Source organism: Benincasa hispida, chromosome 2 (assembly GCF_027475165.1).
Source record: "Benincasa hispida cultivar pf3 chromosome 2, pf3_genome.v1.1, whole genome shotgun sequence".
NCBI lineage: Eukaryota > Viridiplantae > Streptophyta > Magnoliopsida > Cucurbitales > Cucurbitaceae > Benincasa > Benincasa hispida.
The window spans coordinates 2,810,125-2,834,364 of NC_143479.1; the positions used below are offsets into that span (position 1 = coordinate 2,810,125).

Genomic DNA, 24,240 nt, shown 5'->3' on the forward strand with positions numbered 1-24,240 from the left:
ATGATCTCATATATGATCACAAGGATCTGCCTTAAGGCAGAAGCTCGGATGATTTGAAGTGAAGATTCAAGGTGTTATTTATAGAGCTCAAATGCTGACAGCATTGTTGATTGCATTCTGACTCATTGTTACCTTTGTCGTGATATGGGCAATGTCATCATCACCTTATCTTGTTGATACTCCCAAGGTATGTGTTCATGCTTGTTTCTCCCAAAGTACCAACACATTCCACCCACCTTGTGATCAACCTACTATCACGGTTATTACTCTATAGTTGCAACATCCATGCAATGAACTTGTCTTTTTGAAGATTAACACATGCGATCAACTTTTACGATGGTATGAGATCAACGCATGCGACCGATTCCTACAATTGCTACAAAATAGACATTTTGACGGGGTATAATGCATGATATAGGGTTAGCGAGGATTTTTAGTGCTGGTCGATGCAAGCTCACTTTTTCACATGAATTCTTGGTATTATTGACGCATAATCTGCTTATTAGTCCTCATAATTCTAAGTAAAATGCTACAATAGCTTGTATTTCTACAAGCTATCAATTATGTCGATGGCTCATGTTGTACTGATTGAATCCAGGTGGATGCCCTTTGTATACTTGCTACTAATGTACATTTTTCTGCCCAGACTGTTCTTGATTTCCTTTCTAAGAGAAGTTAGGGTGATTTTTCCAACCTAGATTATACGTATTGCTAAATAGGTTATTATGAATGGAGAAAACTGTTTAAGGGTCATGAGAGCAAACTTCAACAGAGTGAGGTTCTTCGCATTGTACACAACTCAGCCCCACCACCTGAGTCATGGTGTTAAGCCAATCAACGTTCTTGTTCAAAGCACCATGATTTATGGCCATGGTCTTAGAAGGGAAGTGACAGTGGCCATTTGGGCGGCTAACGAGCTTAGCGCATTTGACTGCACGATTGCTCCTTCCATCTTACGTCTATCAACATTCCGGTTTTTGTATCCATCATCCATCCAAATCGTCTTAGCCTCGGTGTAAGTCTTGTCCACAAGGCCTTTTGTAGTAGAGGCATCAACCATCGATTGTGAAGGTCTATTCAGCCTGTTATAAAAAGTCTCCATCAGTATACAGTCAGGGATGCCAATGTTCAGGAAGTTACAAACAAGTTGCCTAAGTCGGGCCCACGCAGCATTCAAAGTTTCTGAGTCTCCTTGTTCAAAATTCACGATGTCCTGCCGTTTTCTTGCGTTAAGGGCTGGAGGGAAGAACTTCTTTATAAATCATTCAACTAACTGGTCCCAAGACATAATTTCATTCGGCTCCAAGGAATAGGCCCATTTCTTGGCCTCATCATGTAAGGAAAAAGAGAGAGCTCAATTCCATTCGACATTACACCAGGAATAGATAATGTATTACACATTTCTATAGAGCTTGTTAGGTGGGCGTGAGGGTCTTCACCCTATATCCCTCCAAACTACCCTGCAGTTTGAATCATCTGAAGCATAATTGGCTTAATCTCGAACCTTACATTCTCTTCGATGGTTGGCCGCATAATACCAGATAAAACATCGAATATATTCAGGGTCACATAGTTCCTCATGGGAATGTTGCGATCTGCGGCCAGAAAAATAGGATATTGCTGACCTTGCCCAAATAATTTGTTTTCTCTAGCCTGGTTATTCGGGTTGTTGTTGGCCATGTTCCTTCTTCTTTCATTTCTTCTTTGTCAGTGACAAAAATTTCTCTTGATTTCAGGGCCAATATTGAATTCAAGTTCAATACCCATACTCATATATTGTTGCTCCTTGTTGCTTAAGTTAGCAATACATCTAAAAATCAAGAGGTGCCTGCAAACACAAAACCAAACAAACAATCAGTTGCCAATTCCCCGACAACGACGCCAAAAAACTTGATACTTTTGAAATCAGTTCTAAACTTGTTGTGATTATGTGATCTGGTGTACACTTAAGCTCAATGGACAATGCGCTAATGTATGCAAGTATGCACTCCTATCACAAGTTTTCTTGTGACTTGCCATGCACAAGAAGGTCACAAGTTTCTCGGAATGATCAAAGGTCAAACACGAGAAATTTGTAATTGAGATATTTGCACGATAATATGTTCTGCGACGAAAACAATGTACGATAAAGGGAGAAATCATGCGATAAAAACTATGTTATTTCTATCTAAACAAACTAATAGCATATAGAAACTTAATTTGAGAATGTTGTGATAATCAGTAGCTTTTGACATGTGTAAAAATGAATGGAGAAGATAGGGTTTGGGGTAAGCCAATATCAAGTCCCTAAGTTGACAACAAGATTAATCTAGGATTGCATCATTCGTTCATTGCACACCTCTCGGTGGCCAGCCACATTTGTCACATCTCTATGACGCATGAATGATGTTGTTAGTCATAAGGTTAATTCTATCTCTAGAACCACTTCTTACTTTGCTTAGTGAGTTCCACAACTACTTACCCTCTCGGGTAGTTGATTCATAGGAAGATTTGAAGAGGGGCATCCCCAAATGGAAACAACATGTGATACATGGGGGGAATCAGTATTAATACCTAATAAAACTGATTTCTGCAAGTTTACTTTTAAACCAGAAGCTTGTTCAAATACTTTGATGATGTAGAAGAGGATTTTGAGCTTTTCTCCCTTAGCCACATAAAATAAGAATATGTCATCCGCAAATAGGTGTGAAATGTATAGATCGCCATTGCCCATAGTGAAACCTTTAATCAAGTTCTTCTTGTTTTGATAATGAGGTTGGAAAGGTAGTCTATGGCAATTAAAAAAAGAAAAGGAGATAAGGGATCTCCCTATCGGATTCCTCTGGTCGCTTAGATATAACCTTTAGGCCTGCCATTGATCAATATAGAATAGTTAACCAAAGTATGCACGTATGAATCCATCCAATCCAGCGATTGTTAAAGCCTTTTAGCCTCAAGACTGCTAGAAGAAAGTTATCGTTGATCTTATCAAATGTTTTCTCGATTTCAAGTTTGATAATCAAGCTCTTATGCTTTTTGCATCTCCAATAGTCAACAATTTCATTCGCGATCAAAATGGGATCTGTATTTTGTCTCCCACGTACAAAAGCAGCTTGGTTAGAAGCGACCGTATCAGGGAGAAACAGCTTTGAGCACTCAGCAAGGACTTTCACAATAATTTTGTAGAGACCGGTGGTCAGACTTATAGGTCTAAAATCAGAAACAATTTGGGGGCTGGCTTTTTTGGAAATGAGAGCTATTTATGTGGCATTGATAGATTTGATGATGATGCTATTCTAGAAAAGATCTTGGAACAAGTTCATCAAACCAGTTTTGAAGATGTGCTAGTATTTTTTTAAAGAATTCAATGGTAAAACTGTCTAGACCAAGAGTCTTATTTGTTCCCATAGCCTTGATGCTTCTATATATTTCACTTTCATCAAATGTGGCTGTAAGATTATCAGCCTGTGAAGGGCTTATTGAATGTTAGTCAACATTACAACCATATAGCTGCAGTTGCTATTTTCAGTGTATATATTAGTGAAATAATCAATAAAAGCCTTTTCAATAGAGGGATCCATATAATTTCTTTCACCATTAGAGCTTTGTATTTCAGAAATGAACTTGAATCTTCTCCTAGCCAAGAAAGTCTTATGAAAAAAAGCAGTGTTTTCATCTCCCTCTTTAACCATTTAAATTTGAAAAGTTGGTACCATTTTCTAGCTTCAAGGGCAACAAGGTCTTGCAGATCCACCTTAAGTGCAATACGTTGGTTATAGTCTGCCTCTGTAATAATTCTATCATCTTCCAGAGCATCAGTAAGGGAGATTTTCTTTTCAATCTCGACTGTTTGCTCAAATTGTTTTGTTCCATGATTTACAACGTTGGGATAAAGATTTTAGGCGTCTCATGAAAGCAAAACCAGGGTGCCCAGTACTTTGTACATTCATTCGACCATATAGTTTTATCTCATGGGTGAAAGATTTGTGTTCTAACCATCTATTGTCAAATTTAAAAGGACAGGGTCCCACTTTAGGGAATTTGACTCCAAACATAGAGGAAAATGGTCTGAAGTCCTAAGAGCGAGTCTGCGAACTTGATGCACTTGGAACTTAGTCAGAATCTATCAATTTTGAACAGGAGCAGATCTTTCCTGAGATTAGACCAAGTATATTTACCATTCAGTTGAGGTGGTTCTATTAAGTTTGCACTATTTATCCAGGTATTATATTTTCTCATGGTTCATCTAGTAGGATTCGGAGAGGTTGTCTCATCTGACCATATGTAAACATTGAAGTCTCCCCTCAAAAGCCAGCATGGTTCACAAAAATTTGCACGGTAGATAGCTCTTCCCAGAATTCAGCTCTTTTACTTCTAGAAGTCGGGCCATAAACCCCCGTCAACCACAAAAAAAGACCATTAGTCATCTTAATTTGAACAGAGAGAGTAAATCTTCCTTCCAAGTCATCTATCACTTCATGGGACAGAGAATCCCACAAGATGAGAATGCCACCATCAGAACCTTCAGCTTTTAAACAAGCCAAACAATGCATATAGAGCTCAAAATCGATTTTATCAGTAAGGTAGTTTTGTTTCAAACAGAATAACAAACTCAGGACTAGATGTCGTAATAATGTCCTTTATAATGGCTCTTTTAGAAGGAGAGCCAAGGCCTCTTACATTCCAAATAAGGATCTTCATTTATCAATTGAAAGCCCCTGGTTTTTCCTATCATTGATTTTTGAGAAATTTCATTTGAGAGAGTAATAATAGGGATAACAAAAGATTATTGTCAATGAGCCATCTATTGAGATGCTGTTTGAAGGAGTCATCATCCTTAGACCCTGTCGAGAGTTCCTGCCTCTTTTCTTTTCCATCATCCTCTGTGTCATCATCGAGATTGTCAGACATGTTCTGTCAATAACGTTTACATCTTCATTACTATCGATAATCTCATGTTTTTTGTATCAGTTGTTCTGTCAATAACATCGGCATCTTCATAGTATCGACAATAGGGTCTGGTAATGGAGTGTCTTCAGGACTAGAAACCAGACAGCCCATCTTGTCAGTGGAAGGAGAAGCTTTATTCAGATCTATGTAAATTTGATCGATCTCTATAATTCTATTCAGTGAGGATGAACCACCTATTTCTGTACTCTGAATTAAGCCTTTTTTTCAATTTCACCTGTGAGGGGCTGATCTGTGTCTATGTGCCCATTGGGTTCCCGGTCATCATTTGCCGATATCCTTTTTTGTCTGTTTCTTGGGCTTTTTCCAACCAACCCCCGTAGCGTTTTTTTTTTTAAGGAGGAGATATTTCAGTCATGTAATGAAATACCTCGTAGCCGGGGATTAGCTTTGGAGTTGCATGTAGCTGAGCGAACCATTTTTCAAACTTGACGTTATAAGGACCCACCGTGACCCATCATTTGTTCAAGCAAAGAAGTCTAGCCTAATCTCTTCTCGGATTGAAATTACAGCCTTATCTGCATGAAAGGGATTAAACGCACCGATCGATTCATTTGATTCCCAAAGTGCTTCCATAATTTTCACCCAATCATCGTGAAAGCAACGTCTAGTAATGATAATCATATTGGACCATTTAAAATTTTCTTCATCTTCAAATTGATGAGAAGTAAAATCCCTTCTGTCTAAATAATCGAAATATGATAAGGTAGATGATGTAGATTGGTCTGTTGTGGCTATCGAAGGAGATAGCATTTAGTCTGTGTTGATTTAGAGTTGGCTTGGGTGGTGGAGCAGGCTTACAATTTTGTTTCAAATCATCCTCTTTGTAGATGAAATCTTTAAAGGTGTCCATATTAATTCATTTTCGCTTTTATTTTATTGTTTTCCTAATTTTCTATTTGAAAAAAAAAATTATATTAGTAGTTCTTTTCGTTTTAATTTCCTACTAAAAAATCTTAACGAGCATTAGCAAATAAATTTCAAAATAAGGATTTTTATTTCTTAAACTGTTTTTTAATTTTTATTTCTTTTTATTTTTAAGAATATAAAAATATTTCTACAAAGTAAGTGGAGTAATAAAGAAAGTAAAAGCAAATGGTTTTATTAATGTGGCTTTTACTATTGAATGGGTTTTAAGAATTTGATTTCAATTTCTAGTAATTTTATTTCTCCAAGATTGCACCCAACAAAAGATTATAACGAAATAGGGGGAAAAAACATGGTACAAAAGGTACAGAAATAGATTACAACTATTAATGACAAAATTTTCTTCATTAAAATATATTCTTCCTTAAATATTCCAAGTTATCGGAAAAGAATAAAAATTGAAAATTACCATTTTCTAGAACAATGTTTAAAAAGTTCTTAATTTTCTTTCGTGAACATGACATTTCTATATGTTAAACTAGAAAAATTATTAAATTACAAAAATTAAGCTAAAATATCTATCTTTGCCCTATATTTTAGAATTTATTCTATTTTATCCTCTATACTTTTAATAAATTTTAAAATTGGTCTTTCTAGCTGGTTTATGGTTAATTTTTTTTTGTCAAAAAACGTTATTAGTCTTTCCTCTATGAATTTGAAATATATATTTCTATTAAATTTTTTCTTGATTAAAAATTAGTATAATTATTTTAAATAACAAAACCAGTTTAAATATTTTAAATATAGCAAAATATTACCATTTATCAGTAATAAACATTCATGGACATTCATAGACATCTATCAGTATCAATGATAGAAAGTCTACCAATTTTTATTTGTTTATCACTGATAAATAATAACATTTTACTATATTTAAATAAAATGACTCATTTTCCTATATTTTATAACAACTCTAAAAGTTATTATTATTTACCAAATTCGATGAAATTTTACCGTCAAACTACCATCGATGACTAGTTATGATAAATAAGTCATATATTACATTTAGCTATAATTTCAAAAGCATGAATGCAAAATGATAATTTTACCAAATTATTATTAACTTTATTTAACTATATTGGAAAAAAAAACACATATATCTATCTTTGATTGAAATGACAAAAGAACAAAGGAATAAATTCTCAGCTTGAACTCTCAACTTCGAATTAGTTTCATGCTTCTAATTAATTGAATTTCATCCAAAATATCGATGGTTAATCAGAAATATAATAACAATTTTATATTTTTATATATATCTAGAAAGGTAATTACAATTAATTAGTGCAAATTAACTTTGATATGAATTTGTCATGGTAATTGACCTTCATCTGCTTTCACATATCCTTGGATTACAACGGTTAAATTATAATTTATAACTCATTCAACAAAAAATATCTAAAGAAATTACTAAAATTGTCAAAAAGAAAGAAATTTCTAAGAAATTACTCAAGTCCCTTAGTTTAACAAAATTTCAACTATTTTAAGTAACAATATAATTTTAAAAAAATTGAAGGAGAAGATTATGTGCTTGTTTTGTAAAGAAAATATGCTTTATTTAATATTGCAATTCAAATACATTATTATTTGATGGTATGAATATATTAAATATTAAAGGTTAAATGTGAGATAATAAATTTTCATGTTTGGATGGATGGGTAAGATAATTAAAGATCAATTTAATAACATTTTATTTTTTGTTTTTCTATTTTGAAAATTGTGATCATTTTTTTAATTCCCTCATAATTTTTTTACAATGATTTTTGTGTCACGAAAACATTTCAGTTCTTAATTAATTTTTTTTTAAAAAAAAAAACATCTTTTTTTCAAAATTAACTTTTTTATTTTTCAAAAAACTTATTTTATCTTTTCAAATTTAACTAAAAATTAAAATATTTCTTTAAGAAAAATTATATTAAAAAATAACGAGTAACCACACATCAATTTTAAAAGCATAAAAGGTTATTTTTAAATATAAAAAAAATAGTCGATTTATAGATATTATACTATATTTAAAAATATTTTTAACTATTTTGACATTTAAAACAATTACACAAAAATAAAACAATGAAATTATTATCAAATGCACCTACGACATTAATTAATAAGCATATTTCTCTCTTCTTTTCCATTAATTTTTCAAGAATAAACATCTCATATTAAAAAAGAATAATAGAATCTCATAGTTCCTCGAATATTTTTTTATATTTGATAAAAATACTAAGAATTTTATAAAGTAAACATTCATGAAACAAACATGACAATGCGGACCTTTATACATAATTTTCTTTTTAATGATTTCTTCTGCTTTAAATGGTTGGACTAAGAAAATTAAACTTTTAATGTTTGACCAGATATACTTTTAAGAGAATTATAATATGTTTGGAATATATTTTCAAGTATTTAATTTTAAAAAATAAGTCATTTTAGAATAAACTTGAATGTTTGACAACCATTCAAAATAGCTTTTGAAACATATCTAAAGTTTATTTTAAATAATTTTTTCTATCAAAAGTGTTTAAATAAAAATGAGTTTTTTGAAAAATACTTTTTTTTTCTAGTCAATCTAAATGAACCCTTATTTTATTATGAATAATTTATTTTACGAACATACCATCATATCCTTAGTCATTTGGATCACATATATTATTTTATGAATATTTAAAATTTAAATATCTAAAATAATTAATGCCTATATATAGATATACCATGTCTATAAGTTAAAATAATCACTTTTTTTCCCATTAACTTCTTATTACATACTTCCTTTCACCTATCTATTTCAATACTACATTTTTTCTCACTAGAGTTTCTTTATACATATTCATATTTTCTCTCATCATTGTAATAATCATTCTCATCACAATTATTATTACTACTTTATTTTGGTACTTTCCCTCTCTTAATTTGTTTTTTTACTGTTTTATTTTATATGGCAAATTGGATTCTAAAATTACTTGTTAAATATTAATTTTTTTTTTTAAGTGTTGAAGTACTAAATGTTAATAACTAAAAAAGTCCTCCAATAATTACATCCGTACACATTCTTAAAATATAAACATAATCATAGTCCAACTAATCAAGTCATAATTTCACTTCTTCTAATAAGTTATAGGTTCGAATCTTAATCTTTACATTAAAAAATAAAAGTCTAAATATAACAATCCCATTTAGTAATAATATTTCGTTTTTAGTTTACTCTTTATAAAGCTTATGTTTGTTTTGCCCAATTTTTCTATTATGATTTTCACCTTTCTTATAACAAGTAGAAACATTTCATTAAACCCAAAAAGAAAAAGAAAAAAAACTTTTTTTTTAATTTTTAAAAATTGACTTGCTTTTTAAAACAATAATATATAGTAGAAAATTGTGTACGGATGACCCAAAATGGCAAATGGCCCTTTTTTAAAAAACAAAATGTCAAATGATCTTCTGTTGACGTCACATTCGGGTGAAATTATCAAAATAAACTCGCACACGCGGAAAAGCCCTATCTCGCTCCCCCACCTGCTCTCTCTCCCTTTCCTCACTCACAAATCACTCGTCTCTCTCTTGCTCTCGCTCTACTTTTCTTCACTCACAGATCACTCTCCTTTCTCCCAACTGAAGCTAGTGAATAGTTTTTCGCTAAAGTTGGTTGCGCCAGTGAAGAAGAATAAGGCAAAAGGGAAAAAAGAGGAAAAAAAAAGTTTCGCCAAAGTTTGTCGTGCTGGAGAAAAAGGAAAGAGGAAAAAAAAGAAAAAAAAATAGTTTTCGCTGAAGTTGGTCCGCCAAAAAAGAAGAAGAAAAAGTAGGAAAGAGAAAAACAAAAAGAGTTTCGCTAAAGTTGATTCATCGGAAAAGTTGTGGTAGCATCGAAGAAGAAAAGGGAAAGAGGAAGAAAAAAATCAAAGGCAAATTCGTAACTTCACTCTACCATGACATCAACAGATAACTTTTTTGATTTTTTTTTTTTTTTTTTTTTTGGGAAAATGAGCTATTTTACATTTTAAATCTTTAAAATAAATCAACTGTACAATTATTCTTAGAAAATAAATAATAAAACATCAAAATTTATAAATGAAAGTAGCATTGATAAGTTTAATTTTAAAAAATCAAAACATTATAAACGAAATGGTTATTGGGGACAAAATCACATCACAAAAAGCTAGTTAAATTTGTAATTTACAAGAAATATAGTTAGTCTAGTAGTAAATTAAGGTAAGCTAATCGATGATTGCACAATAATTAAGTTTCCAATGAAACATTTAATATGTGTATTTATAAGGAGAGATAGAGAGTTAAAAAAGAAGCACGTGGGTAAGTTTCTAGAAAACGAAAGAGATTTTGATTACGTAGTGCATTCAAAGTTGTAGTTAGGAAAATAGGATTGAAATTTTACACAAACAACAAAGATTTGATGAAATAACAAAGACCAATAAATACTAATAATTAATTATCTTATTATTATTATTATTATATATCTAACATTTATTATATTTCTTATTTTACGTATCTAGTTTGGTGACCCTTTTAACTACTCTCTTCTTCGTAATTATATATATATATATATATATATTTCACTAATTAACAACAAAATCTTATGTTTTTACCGTTTCAAACTACTTTATAGAATGTTCCTTCCAACAATATGACAAAATTAATGCTAATTTTCAATTCCAAATGATTTCTTTCATATCAATTAAACCCTTCCACTCATATCAAAATATTCTATAATCTTTTATATATATAATATAGTTAATTATGAACATGTATTAATTTTTCGTCGACATATCAATCTTTTTATGGGTTTAACATTGATATGGGGTGTAAATTGATATTCTAATTGGATGGTAAAATATTAATGAAATATATATATATAAAAAAAAAGAAATTTATCCCGTAGGCCAAATTTGTTGTAGTGAGAAAAAGTCACTTATGTAAATATAATATAAATAAAAAGTATAAAATATTTATTTATCAATTAATTTTTTTTGTTTTATAATTTTTCAGGCCAATATTTTATTGCATGTGTTAAATTAACTATTTGTTTAGTTGTCTTTGAGAATTTTATATTCAAGGGCTTGAATCGCTCCACTTCTAGATACTAGAAAAGTAGAGACTGTTTACTTATATATATTTTAACATATGTATTCAAATTCAAAGACTTGTTTGGCCTTAAATGTTATTTTTGAAAGTTTAGTTAATTTGAAAAACAAAACAAAGGTTTTGCAGTTTTGTGTTTTTCCGTTTTAAAATATTGTTTAATAGTTTAAGGATATTTTAATTTAACGTGATCCATATAATTGTTGAGAGTAGATATAGAAATTATTTATAACTATATTATAAAATAAATATGTTAAAAAATTGTTCTCAATTATTCCACATTTTAATAGAGTAAAAACATTTCCCATCTAAAAAAGTTCACACTTGACCTTTGTTTAAATAACATTATATATGGTAGAGATTTTCTTTTTCCTCCTAAATACCCCTTAACATCCCTAAACTTTCGTATAAATAACAATTTAGTTTCTGAATTTTAGTTTGTAATGATTTAGTCTCTATATTTTTAATTTTATAACAATTTAGTTCCTAAACTTTTCTATGTAACAATCTAGTCCTTAATTTTAAAATTTATAATTATTTAGTCCCTAATTTAAAAATTAATATTAAAATTTAATGAGATTTGAGGCATAAATAAACCGTTAAATTAATTAGAGACTTAATGTTTTTACAATACAAAATTTATATCATAAAGTATTAAAAATTGACATCTACTTTTGATATTTTTTATATTATGGACTAAATTGTTACAACATCAAAAGTATAAGGACTAAGTTGTTACATACTAAAGTTTAAGAACTAAATAATTACAAAATTGAAAGTATAAAGACTAAATCGTTACCAACCAAAGTTCAAAGATTAAATTGTTACTTTTATAAAAGTTTAGAGACCAAAAGTGTCTTTTCACCTTCTTTTAATTATAATTTTTTTAAAAAAAATTGAATTGTAATTAAGCTTTAAATAATTACTATGCCTACATGGAAATTATGCTTACAAACAGTCTAGTCTATGCACAGTGAGAAGGACGGTGGCTATAAATTTATATATAAATGGACAAAATTGCAAGTAAAAATAAAAAATAATAATAATTCATTTGGATTAAATAGAATTAATGAGAATTGTTCCTTCCCATATAGCTTGGGTGGGTAAGAATGGGTGAAGGTGGTTGGAATTTTGATCGTATCTATCAAATTAAATAAAACAAAAATCTATATATCCCAAAAACTTGAACATAGCATAATAGATAAAAATATAAATATAATTTTTGAAAATTTGATGTTTCCATCTCCTACGTACTTTTGTGATGAAATAATGATATAAGTTAATAGTAAACTGCAAAAACCACTTTTTAAAGTAAATTACAATTACACCCTTAAATTTTTAATTGTAAAAATAGAGTTCTCAAATTTATATAATTGTTAAAATTAAACTTCCAAACTTGCAATAATTTTAGAAATTGAATCCTCAAATTAACAATAAAAATTGAACCTTTAAATTTATACAATTATTACAATTTCTACATTTATGTAAGTTTGAGAGTCCAATTTTAACATTTGTGTAAGTTTGAGGACTCAATTTTTACAATTGAAAATTTGAAGGTGTGTAATTGTAACAACTACCATACTTTGGGGTGATTTTTCTAATTTATCCTATAATTAAATTTACCTTAACTTCTAGCTAGGTATCATGTTTAAACTCCTAAATGTCGTTCTCTCTCCAATTTATTGATTTTAACTGTATTAATATAATCAAATTTATTATAACGTAACTCAAGTTTTTGAGTTGATTAGTGATTTAACTCACAGGTTGAACTGAAAGTGGGGAAAAAAAAAAGCAATAATTTTTTTCTACTTTCATATATACCCTCAAATACTAGATACCCATTTATTTTATTTGATGTAAAAAGAAAAACCAATGGCATTTGGTAATTTAGTTTGTGTAGAAAAATCCATATTTGCATTGCAAGCACATCTTTGTCAAAGTGTTAGCTGTAATAAAGAAGATAAAAATAGAGTGTAGGTATGGTATATGGCTGCTTCTCAGCTTCTTCTTCAAGGTTTATCAAATTTATTTTCATATCCAAACTTGAAGTTGAAAGTTAGAAACACACCCATTTATAATACCCCATCTCCCTTCAACTTACAAACCTGATCCTTCTTTTTCTTCTTCTTCTTCTTCATCTTCAAATTATATCTTTCAGTTATGGAGGAAAATCTGCCTCCTGGGTTCAGATTTCACCCAACTGATGAAGAACTCATTTCATATTATCTCACTCAAAAACTTTCTGATTCTTCTTTCACCTCTAAAGCAATTGGAATTGTGGATCTTAACAAGAATGAACCTTGGGATCTCCCAGGTACCTTTTATATTTATTCCTTATTCCTGTCTTTTACGTTTGTTAAAGTGTTGATATGATTAAACTATTTACCGTAATACATCAGCAAAAGCTACGATGGGAGAGAAAGAATGGTACTTTTTTAGCTTGCGAGATCGAAAATACCCAACCGGGCTCCGGACCAATCGAGCGACAGAGGCGGGTTATTGGAAGACGACAGGAAAAGACAAGGAAATCTTTGGCACTGGTCATGTTTTGGTTGGAATGAAAAAAACTCTTGTGTTTTACAAGGGAAGAGCTCCTAGGGGTGAGAAAAGCAATTGGGTTATGCACGAATACCGCCAACAAAATAATCATTTCTTCAAACCCTCTAAGGTATCTATTTAGCCTTTGAACTTATTTTTCTACTCAATTCTAATATATTTTACCATTGTTTCTACTAAATCTCTATACTTTTAGAAAATTTCTAATATTTAGTTAGACGATGAGGTTTCAATTTCTTTTTTACAAATACGATTTGTAATTCATTCGGTCGATTCAATGCATACACTGCATAACATTTGAACTTACTCAAAATTAGTTTGTCACATAAGTCTTAAACAATGAAACCAACTAATGTGCTACAAAAGACATTAAATTACTCAATCTAATAAATAGAAAGTTGTTGAAAGTTCATGGGTCGAATTGAAACATCTACGAGCATTTTCATATATACAACAATTAAAGAAAAATAAAAGGTTTAGTCCCTCATTGGATGATAATTCAATTTTTTTTATTCAAAAATTAAGTTAATAAACATTATTTTCATTTATAAGGTTCTTTCTTTCTTTTCAGCCCACAGACTCTCTACCAATGTTTTTAACGATATAACCAAATTTAGAATTGTTAAAAACTTGTTTTTGTATTTAAAATTTTACTAAAAATTAAAATATCTCTTTAAGAAAATTAAAAACAAAATTGGGAAGAAACAAAAGCCTAAAATTTTGATGGCTAGCCTTAGGAAATAGTATAAATTATTTAGAGTCAAACCCATAATAGAATGCACATTATTAGGGTTATGTTGTAGATATGGAGGGAGAAAACAAAAATTATTGTTCAAATCATTTCAAGTTGTTGAGATTTTCAATTATGGGTGTGTTTATTTGTTAATTTATTATTCTTTTTTTTTTTTTTTTCAGGAAGAATGGGTAGTTTGCAGGGTATTTCAGAAGCAAAATACACCCAAAAAACCACAACAATCATCATCCTCTCAACCTTCCCCCTCATCTCCTTGTGATACAAACTCAATTGTGAATGAATATGGTGACATTGAATTATCAAACTTCAACAATAATAACAACACATCATCATCTGGTAATAATTTCACCAATAATATTATTTCTTCTCAAACATATGAAAACAACAACATGATCAATAATAATAATAATAATATGATGAATATGAACTTGAACTTGAATAATTGGGCTTCACCAACCAATTATGATCATCAAACCCTAATTCCTTCACTTTCATGGCCACTTAATTCCAATCTTCTAAGTTCAAATAATCTTTCTATGAATTCTCTTCTTCTCAAGGCATTGCAACTTAGAACCTTTCAACAACAAAGGGATCATAATGTTTTGGCTTCTTCTTCTTCTACTACTTTTAATAATATTAATCATGATCAAGCCAATACTATTCATTCTCAATTTGGAACAACCACTGACCATTTGAGCTTCCAACCTTCTTCCTCCTCTAAAGTTTTTGAGCCTTCATCACAACAACAACAACAACAGGAGCAACCATTGAATTTGGACTCCCTATGGTGAAAATTTCCCCACACAACTTTGTTCCAATTAATGTGTATGTGAGATGTAATGTGACTAACCCAACCCTCTTCTTAAAACTTTGTAATATGTCAGTTTTTCAATAAGAGAAGTTTTAGGGGATCATATGTAATTGTAACTTTGTCAAAATTGGTGTACCATTTTGATGTTGAGTTTTAGGATTAGTTTTCAAGTCATATTTAGTTGAAATGTTGTATGTTTATATGATGATGTTGAAGTAAAAGTTTATTTTAATGTTAAGGGTTGGGGAAAAACCCCAAGTTCCTTTGTTTCAACCCATTATTATGTGGTTATATATTCCCATGGTATCATCAACAAATGCTTCTAAGTTATCATATTGACAATGGAAGGGATTAAATTCTGCTTTGTATTATGCTTTTACTATAGCTTTTTTTTTTTATTAACACTCTTAATCTAAATTTGATATACTATGACTAGTCTATCTATCGTTTTATACTTATATTGGGGGTTATTCAAGGCAAGACCCATTGAAATCCTGGAAGTCCACACGTCCCAAAATGGGAAGATGTAGCCTCATATCTTCAGTCAATTCAGTCGAGTCCGCTTAGTTTCATCAAAAGAGAAATAAAACCAAAACCCTATAATCTCAACAATCACACATTTGTTGACACCATCAACATTGCACATATCCTAAGCAGATGTTAGATCATGGACTCTATAAATAGTCTCGTTCCACCACCTCAATAGATAAGTAAAATCTTGTGTGCCTAGTCGAACTAAATACTCTATTTATTAACTTAGGCATGAGAGCCTTGACACCACATTGGTGCAAGTTCTCTAGCATGTTAGCTCAAACCAAGCAAGATGTGAGGTAGAGTGACCCGACGAGGATCTCACACCAACTTAACATAGAAAAACTCAATACAATGGGATTATATCACATAGTCACTCAACATTTTGTTAATAATGATCCTGAAAATTTCACACAATATATAATTTAACCCATCTTTTTAGTCAGATAGAGTGTCACTAAACATAGTGTCAAGTTGAAAATGAGTGATCAAAAGTCTTTGCTATATGTGCAAAAATAAATAAATAATAAATAAATAACTATAAGAATTGAAACAAGCATTATGCAACTTTAAGTGTATGTCTAAAATAAAATCTTAGGATGTAGAAAAATATGGGAACCCAAACTTCCAAATAAATTTCTTACAAAGACAACTTTAAATACATGCTAATTAGCTAGGTACATAATTTCTGTTAAAATGTTGAAGTTGAAAGTAATAAGATTGCATATTGTTGAATATTCAAATACATATTTTGTCAAACCTTTTCTCTCAATATATTTTTTTTTTTGGGAGGGGGGGGGGAGATGTATATTTTTGAAAAGTACTTAGCTTGGCTGAACATTTTACACATCTTGTATTGATCCTAAGGAGTTGACTTGTAAACCCTCTTGCTTTGAAGTTCATTAGATAAGAAATAATGTGGTTCAAAAGTAAAACCTAATTGCTTGACTTCTGACTTTCATATTACATTAACTCAGTTCACACGTGCGCACTGCCCCATAAAGTCAATAGAATGCTTCCATCAATGTCTTTTATAAAAAAAATAAAAATAAAAATATGTATGTAGCATGTTCAATTATATAGATTTTCATGGTTGAAAGTTTCTTTCCTTCATTTATTGGTATTACAATAGTCAAGCAACCTAATTTGTGTTATTACGAGCTAAATCATATGCCGACATGATATCCTATTACAACCATGGTTATTTTTCTAACATTTCGAATCGTCGCACTATTTCCGTACAATTTTTATCATTTATTCAAACTTATATCTACCATTCAAAATGGCGAATCTTAAAACATGTACTACTTTATCACCCTACAAAAAGAAAATAACTCTCATTCTCAATTATTAAGAACTAGTCAAATAAAGAACCTTTTAAATCCCTCAGACCCAAATTGTCTAAACAGAATTAAGGGGCCTTTTTTTCACAAGTAATGAATAGCACATACACAATATATTACCAAAAGAGATTCGAAGTGGCATAGAACCAAATATTTGCTCAAAAAAGGAAAAAAAATTGATCATTGGCTGAATTGATACATTATTCTTGCACTTTGTGGACTAAAATGTAAACCTACAGGAGAGAAGTTATCCGAATTGAATTTACAGGGGCGAGGGGAAGAAGGAAAAAATGAAGACGGATTTGTTACAAGAAAAAGAATAATGTCTCCACAGAACCTAGAGGAACCCGTTACTCCATTTTTCCTTTTCTAACGAGAACACAGGTGATTCACAGGGGAAAATAGCTCATACCCATTTTGGCTTGAACTTGAAGCAAATGACTGAATGCTTCTCGTAAATTACCCAGTAGGAACAGTTTTGCAACCAGGTTTCAATGGAAAATGGCAATGAATATGTTTGGGCCGACTTAGGCAGACATCTGATCCGGGATTGTTACATTTTCCACATCGTTCAACCTGGGGTATGGGAACCGAAATGAGAAGGTTCAACTGAGTTATAGAAACAAAGGGTTATGAATTAGATTACGTTTAACTCCTATCAAAAGGGAAAAAAATTACATTTAACTCTTTAACATGGAGATGAATCAGAAGATAGAAAATTTAAATAATAATGTCCTTTTTATCAATTGTTCCCACCAAGTGACTCGAGCTGAATTGCAAGGGCAGAAGAAGGAAGGATTCCTTCTGTTTTAATGAAGAATCCTGGACTGAACCGTACCATAAAAGATAACAATTCAGCTAAATGTTAGTATTATTCTCACATTTACTTGAGAGAACCGGTTACTAGAATCATATATCCACAGCACTTAATGTAACATTATCTTAGGCCACCAAACAAAATGCTTTAAGGGAAAGAATAAAGTACCTGAAATATGCAATTGCGTACGAACACTCCATCTGTTCACAACATGGAAATGTTCTCCCAACCTAGTTCAGTAGATCATCCGTGCTTTCTGAGTCGGAAAAATCATAATCAGAATCCTCTTGGTACTCACTGTCTTCATCAATGCCATCTTCATCATTATCACCATCTGAAAACGCAGACAAAGATGCTTCCTCGTCCTACAGATCACAACACATTTTGACTCTACACTTCTAATTCTTTTTTTATTTTTTATTTTTTTTACAGGGAAATACATCAAGAGACTAAAGAATGAAATAGCAGTCGGAAACTCACTTGGAAAGATCCTGAGACAGATCCATCTTGAGACGACCATTTATTCTCATCATCTGAATCTTCAGTGACACCCTACAGCCAATTATTTCAAACAAACAATCAGGACACCCCACCCCACTTGAAGCATACCATTGAACACTCCCAACCAACAACCCCACGTATACAGAGATTTCACAGCTAAAATAGTTTCATGGTCATACAATAAGCTCCTACAGTTTCTACTGACACTGTGCATCCTATGTAACGTGGAAGAAAGTGTTCTGCAGAATTTAAGAAGTTTCTACTTACAATTTCTTTCTTCATTTGCGCTATGTTTTTCTCGAGTTCAGATATATGCTGACTGAGAGCCTACACAATTCCGGATAGATGATACAAGATGAACATCACGGAGGGTCAAGAATAGTGGATGATTAACACCAAAAAAATAAATAAATAAAGTAATGGAAAAAAATGAGACCTCGTGACGCTGCATGGCAACTGAACGTTTTAATGCTTTTGCCTTTGTAAGTAAGTTTCTTGGCCTCAAGGCAATGGGGCGACGATAATTTTTTCCACGATAGTAAATAAGGGCATATCCTTTTGGAACTCTATCTATAGAAACTAGTATTCCACCACTCTCATACTCTAACAGTCTTGCAGTTTCTTCCACAAAAGCAAGTGTTGTTTGCTTGCTAACTAACTTCACAAGCTCTCTATGCTTCCAGTGTAAATGCATGTTTTCAACAACACCATCAAAGACACCACGAATGCCTAGAAAATCATGATTATTTTATAAGAATATAGAAATTTTACATAGATAATCAATCTATATTTTCAAATTAATTTCACTCACCTATAGGTAAATATGCCGTCATTCCTAACCCAACTCTCCGAAACATGACCCGTTCCTCGTCTGTTATTGTTTCTTGGTCATCGTCCGGGCCAGAAAGAACCATGGATGCTTCAATTTTAGATAGCAATCTTTCTGCTCTAAGTTTCTTCGCTTGGGCCTAACCATCAAGTTATTAAAAATCAAAGTTGATTATTCTATGAGATGATCAATATCAGCAATCTAACATTCTTGGACCAAATAAAATGGATAATACTTACAACACCTAGTTTATGTTCAATTCGTCTGACAAGTCTTGCAGTTTTTGCTCTGGAGCTTTCTTCAACCATTTTTTCACGCTCTTCAGCAGTTATTTCTCTTCCCCACCTGGACTGAGCCTCATAAAATTCAGCCAAGGTACCTGCAGGTGCCTGTCCATCAATGCTTGATGAAGTTGCCTGGACCACTCTACTTCGAGCTTTCTCTTCCACATCTTGAATCTGTTTCGTTAATTCCTGCCTTTCCACCAAAGCTACAGCTACACTTGGTGGGAGAAAATCCTTTCCACGATATATGACGATAAAATATTTATTTCTCAATAGTAACACACCTCCTGTTAAGTTCTGCAGCGTGGATAAACTTTATGGTGAAAATGATATTAACACAGGCAACAAATTACTTTGTCTAGATTTGAAATATGTAATGTGGGTAACTAAAACATAAAAAATTATAGAGAAAATCACAAGGTTGCACAATATCCCCCACCAGGGGACATCAAAGGTCAAAAGATTCCTTGGTATTGGGATAAAGCAACATGGTATTATGGTTATAAACTTCTGCATAAAAAGAAAGTGCATTCATTGTGCCAATAAAAAGGAAAAGAAAAAAGGAAATATGAAGCGCACCCTTATCTCCTCAGCCATGAGTTTATTATTGGTATTCTGTATGCCTCTTTTAACAGCAATTTTAACCACTAGGCTTTTTTCCCAAAGTTTAAGTATAGCAACAGCCAAACCCTGATGGTTCCTGTTTCTCCCTGCATATAAAGATTTAGAGAAAAATTTTCACCAAATAGGATGTTCATAACAGAATCATGTAACAAAATGGAAGGGCATGAAAAAATACCAAGAGCAAAATGACAAGGTAAGGATTTTGCAAGTTTTCTCATCTGAGTCATCTCTGCATTGGTAAGTCGAGACCGCATTCCAGTTGGAAGAAGCCTGAAAGGAGTTTTGTAACCGGGAATACTTGGAGGAAGTTGATCAGCATCAATAGGAAGCACTCCTGTGCCCCACCATTCAACAAAACGAGGACCTAAGCCATCTAGTAGTTGGTTGTATTCAGCCTCTTCCTCTGACAAGCCCTCATTAGACTTTGGAGGCCCAATAGGCATCTTGGTCTTCTCTGGAGCTGAAGCTGCAACATTGTCACTCATTGTCGAAGTGGCAGCAGAAGAAACATCTGGGATGAATACCCCATCCCCCTCACTTGTAAGGGGTTTAGTTTTAGAAGGCCCTTCATAGTTACTACCGCGGTAAACTACCATAACACTTCCAGACCTCCATAGAACCAATCCCCCAGTTCGTCGCTGGTCATCACACCACGTAATCAGTAACATTCTCCATGCATCCATACAAATGAAAAACGAAGAAGATAAAGGTGCCACAATATGAAGTTCCGTTTATCAGGCAAAGCCAGAGTAATTTTAAAATATCCATCTCTAATTTTTCCTTAAGATATCAGTTCAAGAAAACATGTTATTGCCATTAAAAGCAAAGAGATATCTGGCTATTTTCCATACTACCATGAAATACATCCATCTAAAAGATGACCCAGTACTGCAAAATTCAGTGGATTAAGTATCTAGGATCCTGCCTAAATAATAAAACCCAAGCTTCCAATCTTAAAATTTAATTGTGTGTGTGATTTTGACAATTTGTACGTTTAGTGAGCCTTTATTCAAGTATTTAAGAACACATAATACTAGAATACATACAATCAAGAATTCCACAAAGAAAAAATCAATTTCCTTTTAACAGCCAGAGATCCTTATCCAGTGGTAGAAGAAAATAAAATTAAAGTACAATATATAAATCTTGCTCTAGAATTAACATGGGAACAGGCAATCAGTAACAAACCTCAACAATTTCATGCGCTGTCTTCATATCGTGCGCAAGCTCCTCGTGAAACTTAAGCCTTACCAATTCCTCCTTCCTCCATTTGCCATGAATCTTCTCTAGCACTGCCTGTGTAATCCCAGCTTTCGGTACATTAATCCGCTCTCTAAGAAACATCCCCATTCTCCTCAATCGCCTCAGTTCCTCATCTTCAATAGTCAATTCAGCTAATGTTGGAGCCTTCATCTTTCTCCTCTTCAACCCTCTTCCACCCTCCTCCTCTTCATCCCTTTCCTCCTCTCTCTCCCATGGTAGAACCATTTCATCATCCCCATCCTCATTCGAGTCCAGAGCGCCATCGGGTCGAATCCATTCACGTTGAAGTAAATCCCCAAGTTTTTCCTCCCCAGTCACTGGCATTGCCTCGAGAGAATCCAAACCGTTATCCTCTTCATCGTCGTCCTCATCATCTGATCCTATCCCTAAATTCCGTAAGCGAAGCACAATTCGTTCAATCGCACTCTGCCCTTTGTCCTTATCGAAGTACTGCGTCTGATTCTCCGCTCGATCGGTCCGATCATCTCGGGTCGGTTGGAGCACCTTCTTCTCGACTTTACGATCATTCCGGGAGCTACCAGAAGGCCATTTGGAGATCCAAGAAGAAGAAGAAGAAGAAGAAGATGGGGGTCCAGAATTGTGGGAGGTTTTAGGGGTTCTTTTGCCGCTATGCTCAGTGGGGGTTCTGAGAGAAGAGAATGTGTTCAGAATCTGCAAAGACAAATTGGGGTTTGAGAGAAGAGTACGGGAGTGGGAGGACAGTGGAAATGAGTTCTTCAATGGAAGTTCCGATAGTTTGACAGTTGCGAAGGCCATATCTGTAAGGTTAATCAGCAACTGAGGCTGAAAAGCATTGTTTCTTTGGCTTCGTCCGGCATTGAAGGCAACGAAAGAAGAGGAAACCAAACCTGAGGGTTGCAGAGTGGAAGGAGAAGAGCTTCAGCCCAACGAGGCAGATGGATAAGATTTTTCCGTAAAGAGTCTACCCGGATTTTTCCCATTTTTTTACTTTTAATAATTTCTCTCGTCTCTAAATTTGATTTCATGTCCTAACAATTTAGTCTTTGCTTTAGAATTTGTAATAATTTAATTTCTATCCTAAAATATTTTGTAGCTTTTAATATAAAAAAAATTTATACATGTAAATCAGTAATAGGATTCGACATCAAATTTTTTTACAAACTATAAATAATAATTTATTACAAAATAAAATTTCACGACAATTTTTCGATAGAAATTAAATTATTACAAACTTCAAAATATAAGTATTAAATTATTATTCATTAAAATTTAGATACTAAATTATTACAAAATTAAAAGTATTGGGATTAAATTATTATTAACTATAATTTAGAGACTAAATTGTTACTTCAATGAAGTTTATAGATCAAAAGTATTTTTTATTTTTATTTTTATTTATTTACTAAATCATAACAAACACTCTCTAAATTTTGTTATTTATTTTTAAAATATTTGATTTAAATACTACTTTAATCCATGTTATTTTGCTTTTTAGTTTTTGTCATTTTCATCTCTATACTTTCAACCTTGATTCATTTTGGTCTCTCTACTTTCAGAATTCTCATTTTGGTCCTTGTACTTTAAATTTTGGTTCTTTTTATCCTTATATTTTTAAAAAACTATCATTTTTTGTCCTGTCATTTTCATTTTTAAAGGATTAAAATGGTTACTTTTTAAAAGTTCAAAGACCAAAATGAACTGAAGTTGAAAGTATAATGACCAAAATGAACATTCTGAAAGAAGAGAAACCAAAATGAACCAAAAGTTGAAAATATAGGGACCAAAATGTATTTTCAAAATTGATGTTGAAAGTATATGAATATATAGCTAGTTTGGTAACCATTTGATTTTTTATTTTTATTTTTCAAAATGAAGCATATTTCATCCACATTTCTTTCAATGATTTACATCTTTGTTAAGTACAATGGTTAAATTCTAATGATTTGGTTGAATTCGTAACCAAATTTCAAAAATAAAAACAACTTTTTGAAAGATATTTTTTTAGTTCTAAAAAAATTGCTTGGTTTTTTAAACCATTAATGAAAAGTAGATAACAATAAATAAATTTGGAGGTAAAAATAGTGACCATAGGCTTACTTTCAAAAATAAAAACCAAAAAACAAAATTGTTACCCAACGATGCCATAGGGACCAAAATGTACCAAATCCAAAAGTATAAGGACCAAATTAATATTTAAACCAAAATACTTGACCAAATTAATATTTAAACCAAAATACTTATATACTTTCAAAAGTTACAATATTACTTTTCTACTTTTATAAATGTTTCAAAAGTACCCTTGTAATATAACTTTTTTACAATTTCAGACAGAAATCGAGATTTTAGAACTGTGTGATGATAACCTAAAATGATGTGATGATCTAAATTTTCTTCTAGGTCACTACCACACAATTTCACATCTCATTTATTGTCCAAAATCTAGAAGAATTTATATTCCAGGGGTATTTTTGAAGCATTTATGAAAACTAGATATAATATTGCAACTTTTGAAAGAATAAAGGTATTTTTTTAAACAAGTAGCAAAGTTCAAGGACATTTTTTTTTATATGATTCAACCCATTTTTAAGAAATTATATATATTTTTTAGCACAACAATTGAGGGAAGGAGATCGAATCTCTGACTTCTGAGTAATATAGGAAAAGTTTGTAATACAACGGATGTCATACTTCATTTGTTAACCCAATAAACTTGTCTTCATAAATGTTAATGTCTCACACTAATGTTCGTTCACTATTATCGAAAGCATATTGACATGACAAATAATAAATAGAGGTAGTTTTATATTATCGTAGTACTATAAATTTTTTTCGACTACATGTGTGTTAATGAAAAATTTTGGACCAATCACAAATTGCCACATCATTTCTCAAATTAAAGGCGAGATTACAAATCATAAATTTGGGGCCAATTAAAATTTGGCATGTCCTAAATTAAAATTGAAGATATGCATTGGCAAATTTTGATGAT

At 31.7% G+C, this 24,240-nt stretch overlaps 2 protein-coding genes across 3 annotated transcripts; one reads left to right on the forward strand and one right to left on the reverse strand.

Annotated features, from left to right (window-relative positions):
• The first annotated feature begins 13,020 nt into the window (after positions 1-13,020).
• LOC120069310 (NAC domain-containing protein 77) lies at positions 13,021-15,350 on the forward strand. Its single transcript, XM_039021040.2, has 3 exons — positions 13,021-13,270; positions 13,356-13,624; positions 14,428-15,350. The coding sequence occupies exons 1-3, from the start codon at positions 13,117-13,119 to the stop codon at positions 15,055-15,057; spliced, it is 1,053 nt and encodes a 350-aa protein (XP_038876968.1). The 5' UTR covers positions 13,021-13,116; the 3' UTR covers positions 15,058-15,350.
• Positions 15,351-17,104: 1,754 nt separating this feature from the next.
• Positions 17,105-22,261, reverse strand: EMB1865 (CRS1 / YhbY (CRM) domain-containing protein). Of its 2 annotated transcripts, none has more exons than XM_039038283.2 (10): positions 21,195-22,261; positions 20,182-20,644; positions 19,962-20,092; positions 19,338-19,679; positions 19,081-19,237; positions 18,706-18,998; positions 18,537-18,596; positions 18,249-18,320; positions 17,937-18,133; positions 17,105-17,527 (listed from the first exon to the last, which is right to left on the reverse strand). In XM_039038283.2, the coding sequence occupies exons 1-9, from the start codon at positions 22,044-22,046 to the stop codon at positions 17,999-18,001; spliced, it is 2,505 nt and encodes an 834-aa protein (XP_038894211.1). In that variant the 5' UTR covers positions 22,047-22,261; the 3' UTR covers positions 17,105-17,527; positions 17,937-17,998. The 2 variants fall into 2 exon arrangements, with proteins under 2 accessions (XP_038894211.1, XP_038894220.1); XM_039038292.2 differs by having other exon boundaries at positions 17,105-17,560.
• Positions 22,262-24,240: the final 1,979 nt, after the last annotated feature.

What these genes read in the sequence shown, in the direction of transcription:
- LOC120069310 (XM_039021040.2), top strand. Translation starts at nt 13,117, where the DNA reads ATGGAGGAAAATCTGCCTCCTGGGTTCAGATTTCACCCAACTGATGAA. An exon ending in TGAACCTTGGGATCTCCCAG is followed by an intron (nt 13,271 to 13,355) that starts GTACCTTTTATA and finishes GTAATACATCAG; the next exon opens with CAAAAGCTACGATGGGAGAG. An exon ending in ATTTCTTCAAACCCTCTAAG is followed by an intron (nt 13,625 to 14,427) that starts GTATCTATTTAG and finishes TTTTTTTTTCAG; the next exon opens with GAAGAATGGGTAGTTTGCAG.
- EMB1865 (XM_039038283.2), bottom strand. Translation starts at nt 22,046, where the DNA reads ATGGCCTTCGCAACTGTCAAACTATCGGAACTTCCATTGAAGAACTCA. An exon ending in ACCTTGTCATTTTGCTCTTG is followed by an intron (nt 20,093 to 20,181) that starts GTATTTTTTCAT and finishes CTTTATATGCAG; the next exon opens with GGAGAAACAGGAACCATCAG. An exon ending in TTGAACATAAACTAGGTGTT is followed by an intron (nt 19,238 to 19,337) that starts GTAAGTATTATC and finishes CTTGATGGTTAG; the next exon opens with GCCCAAGCGAAGAAACTTAG.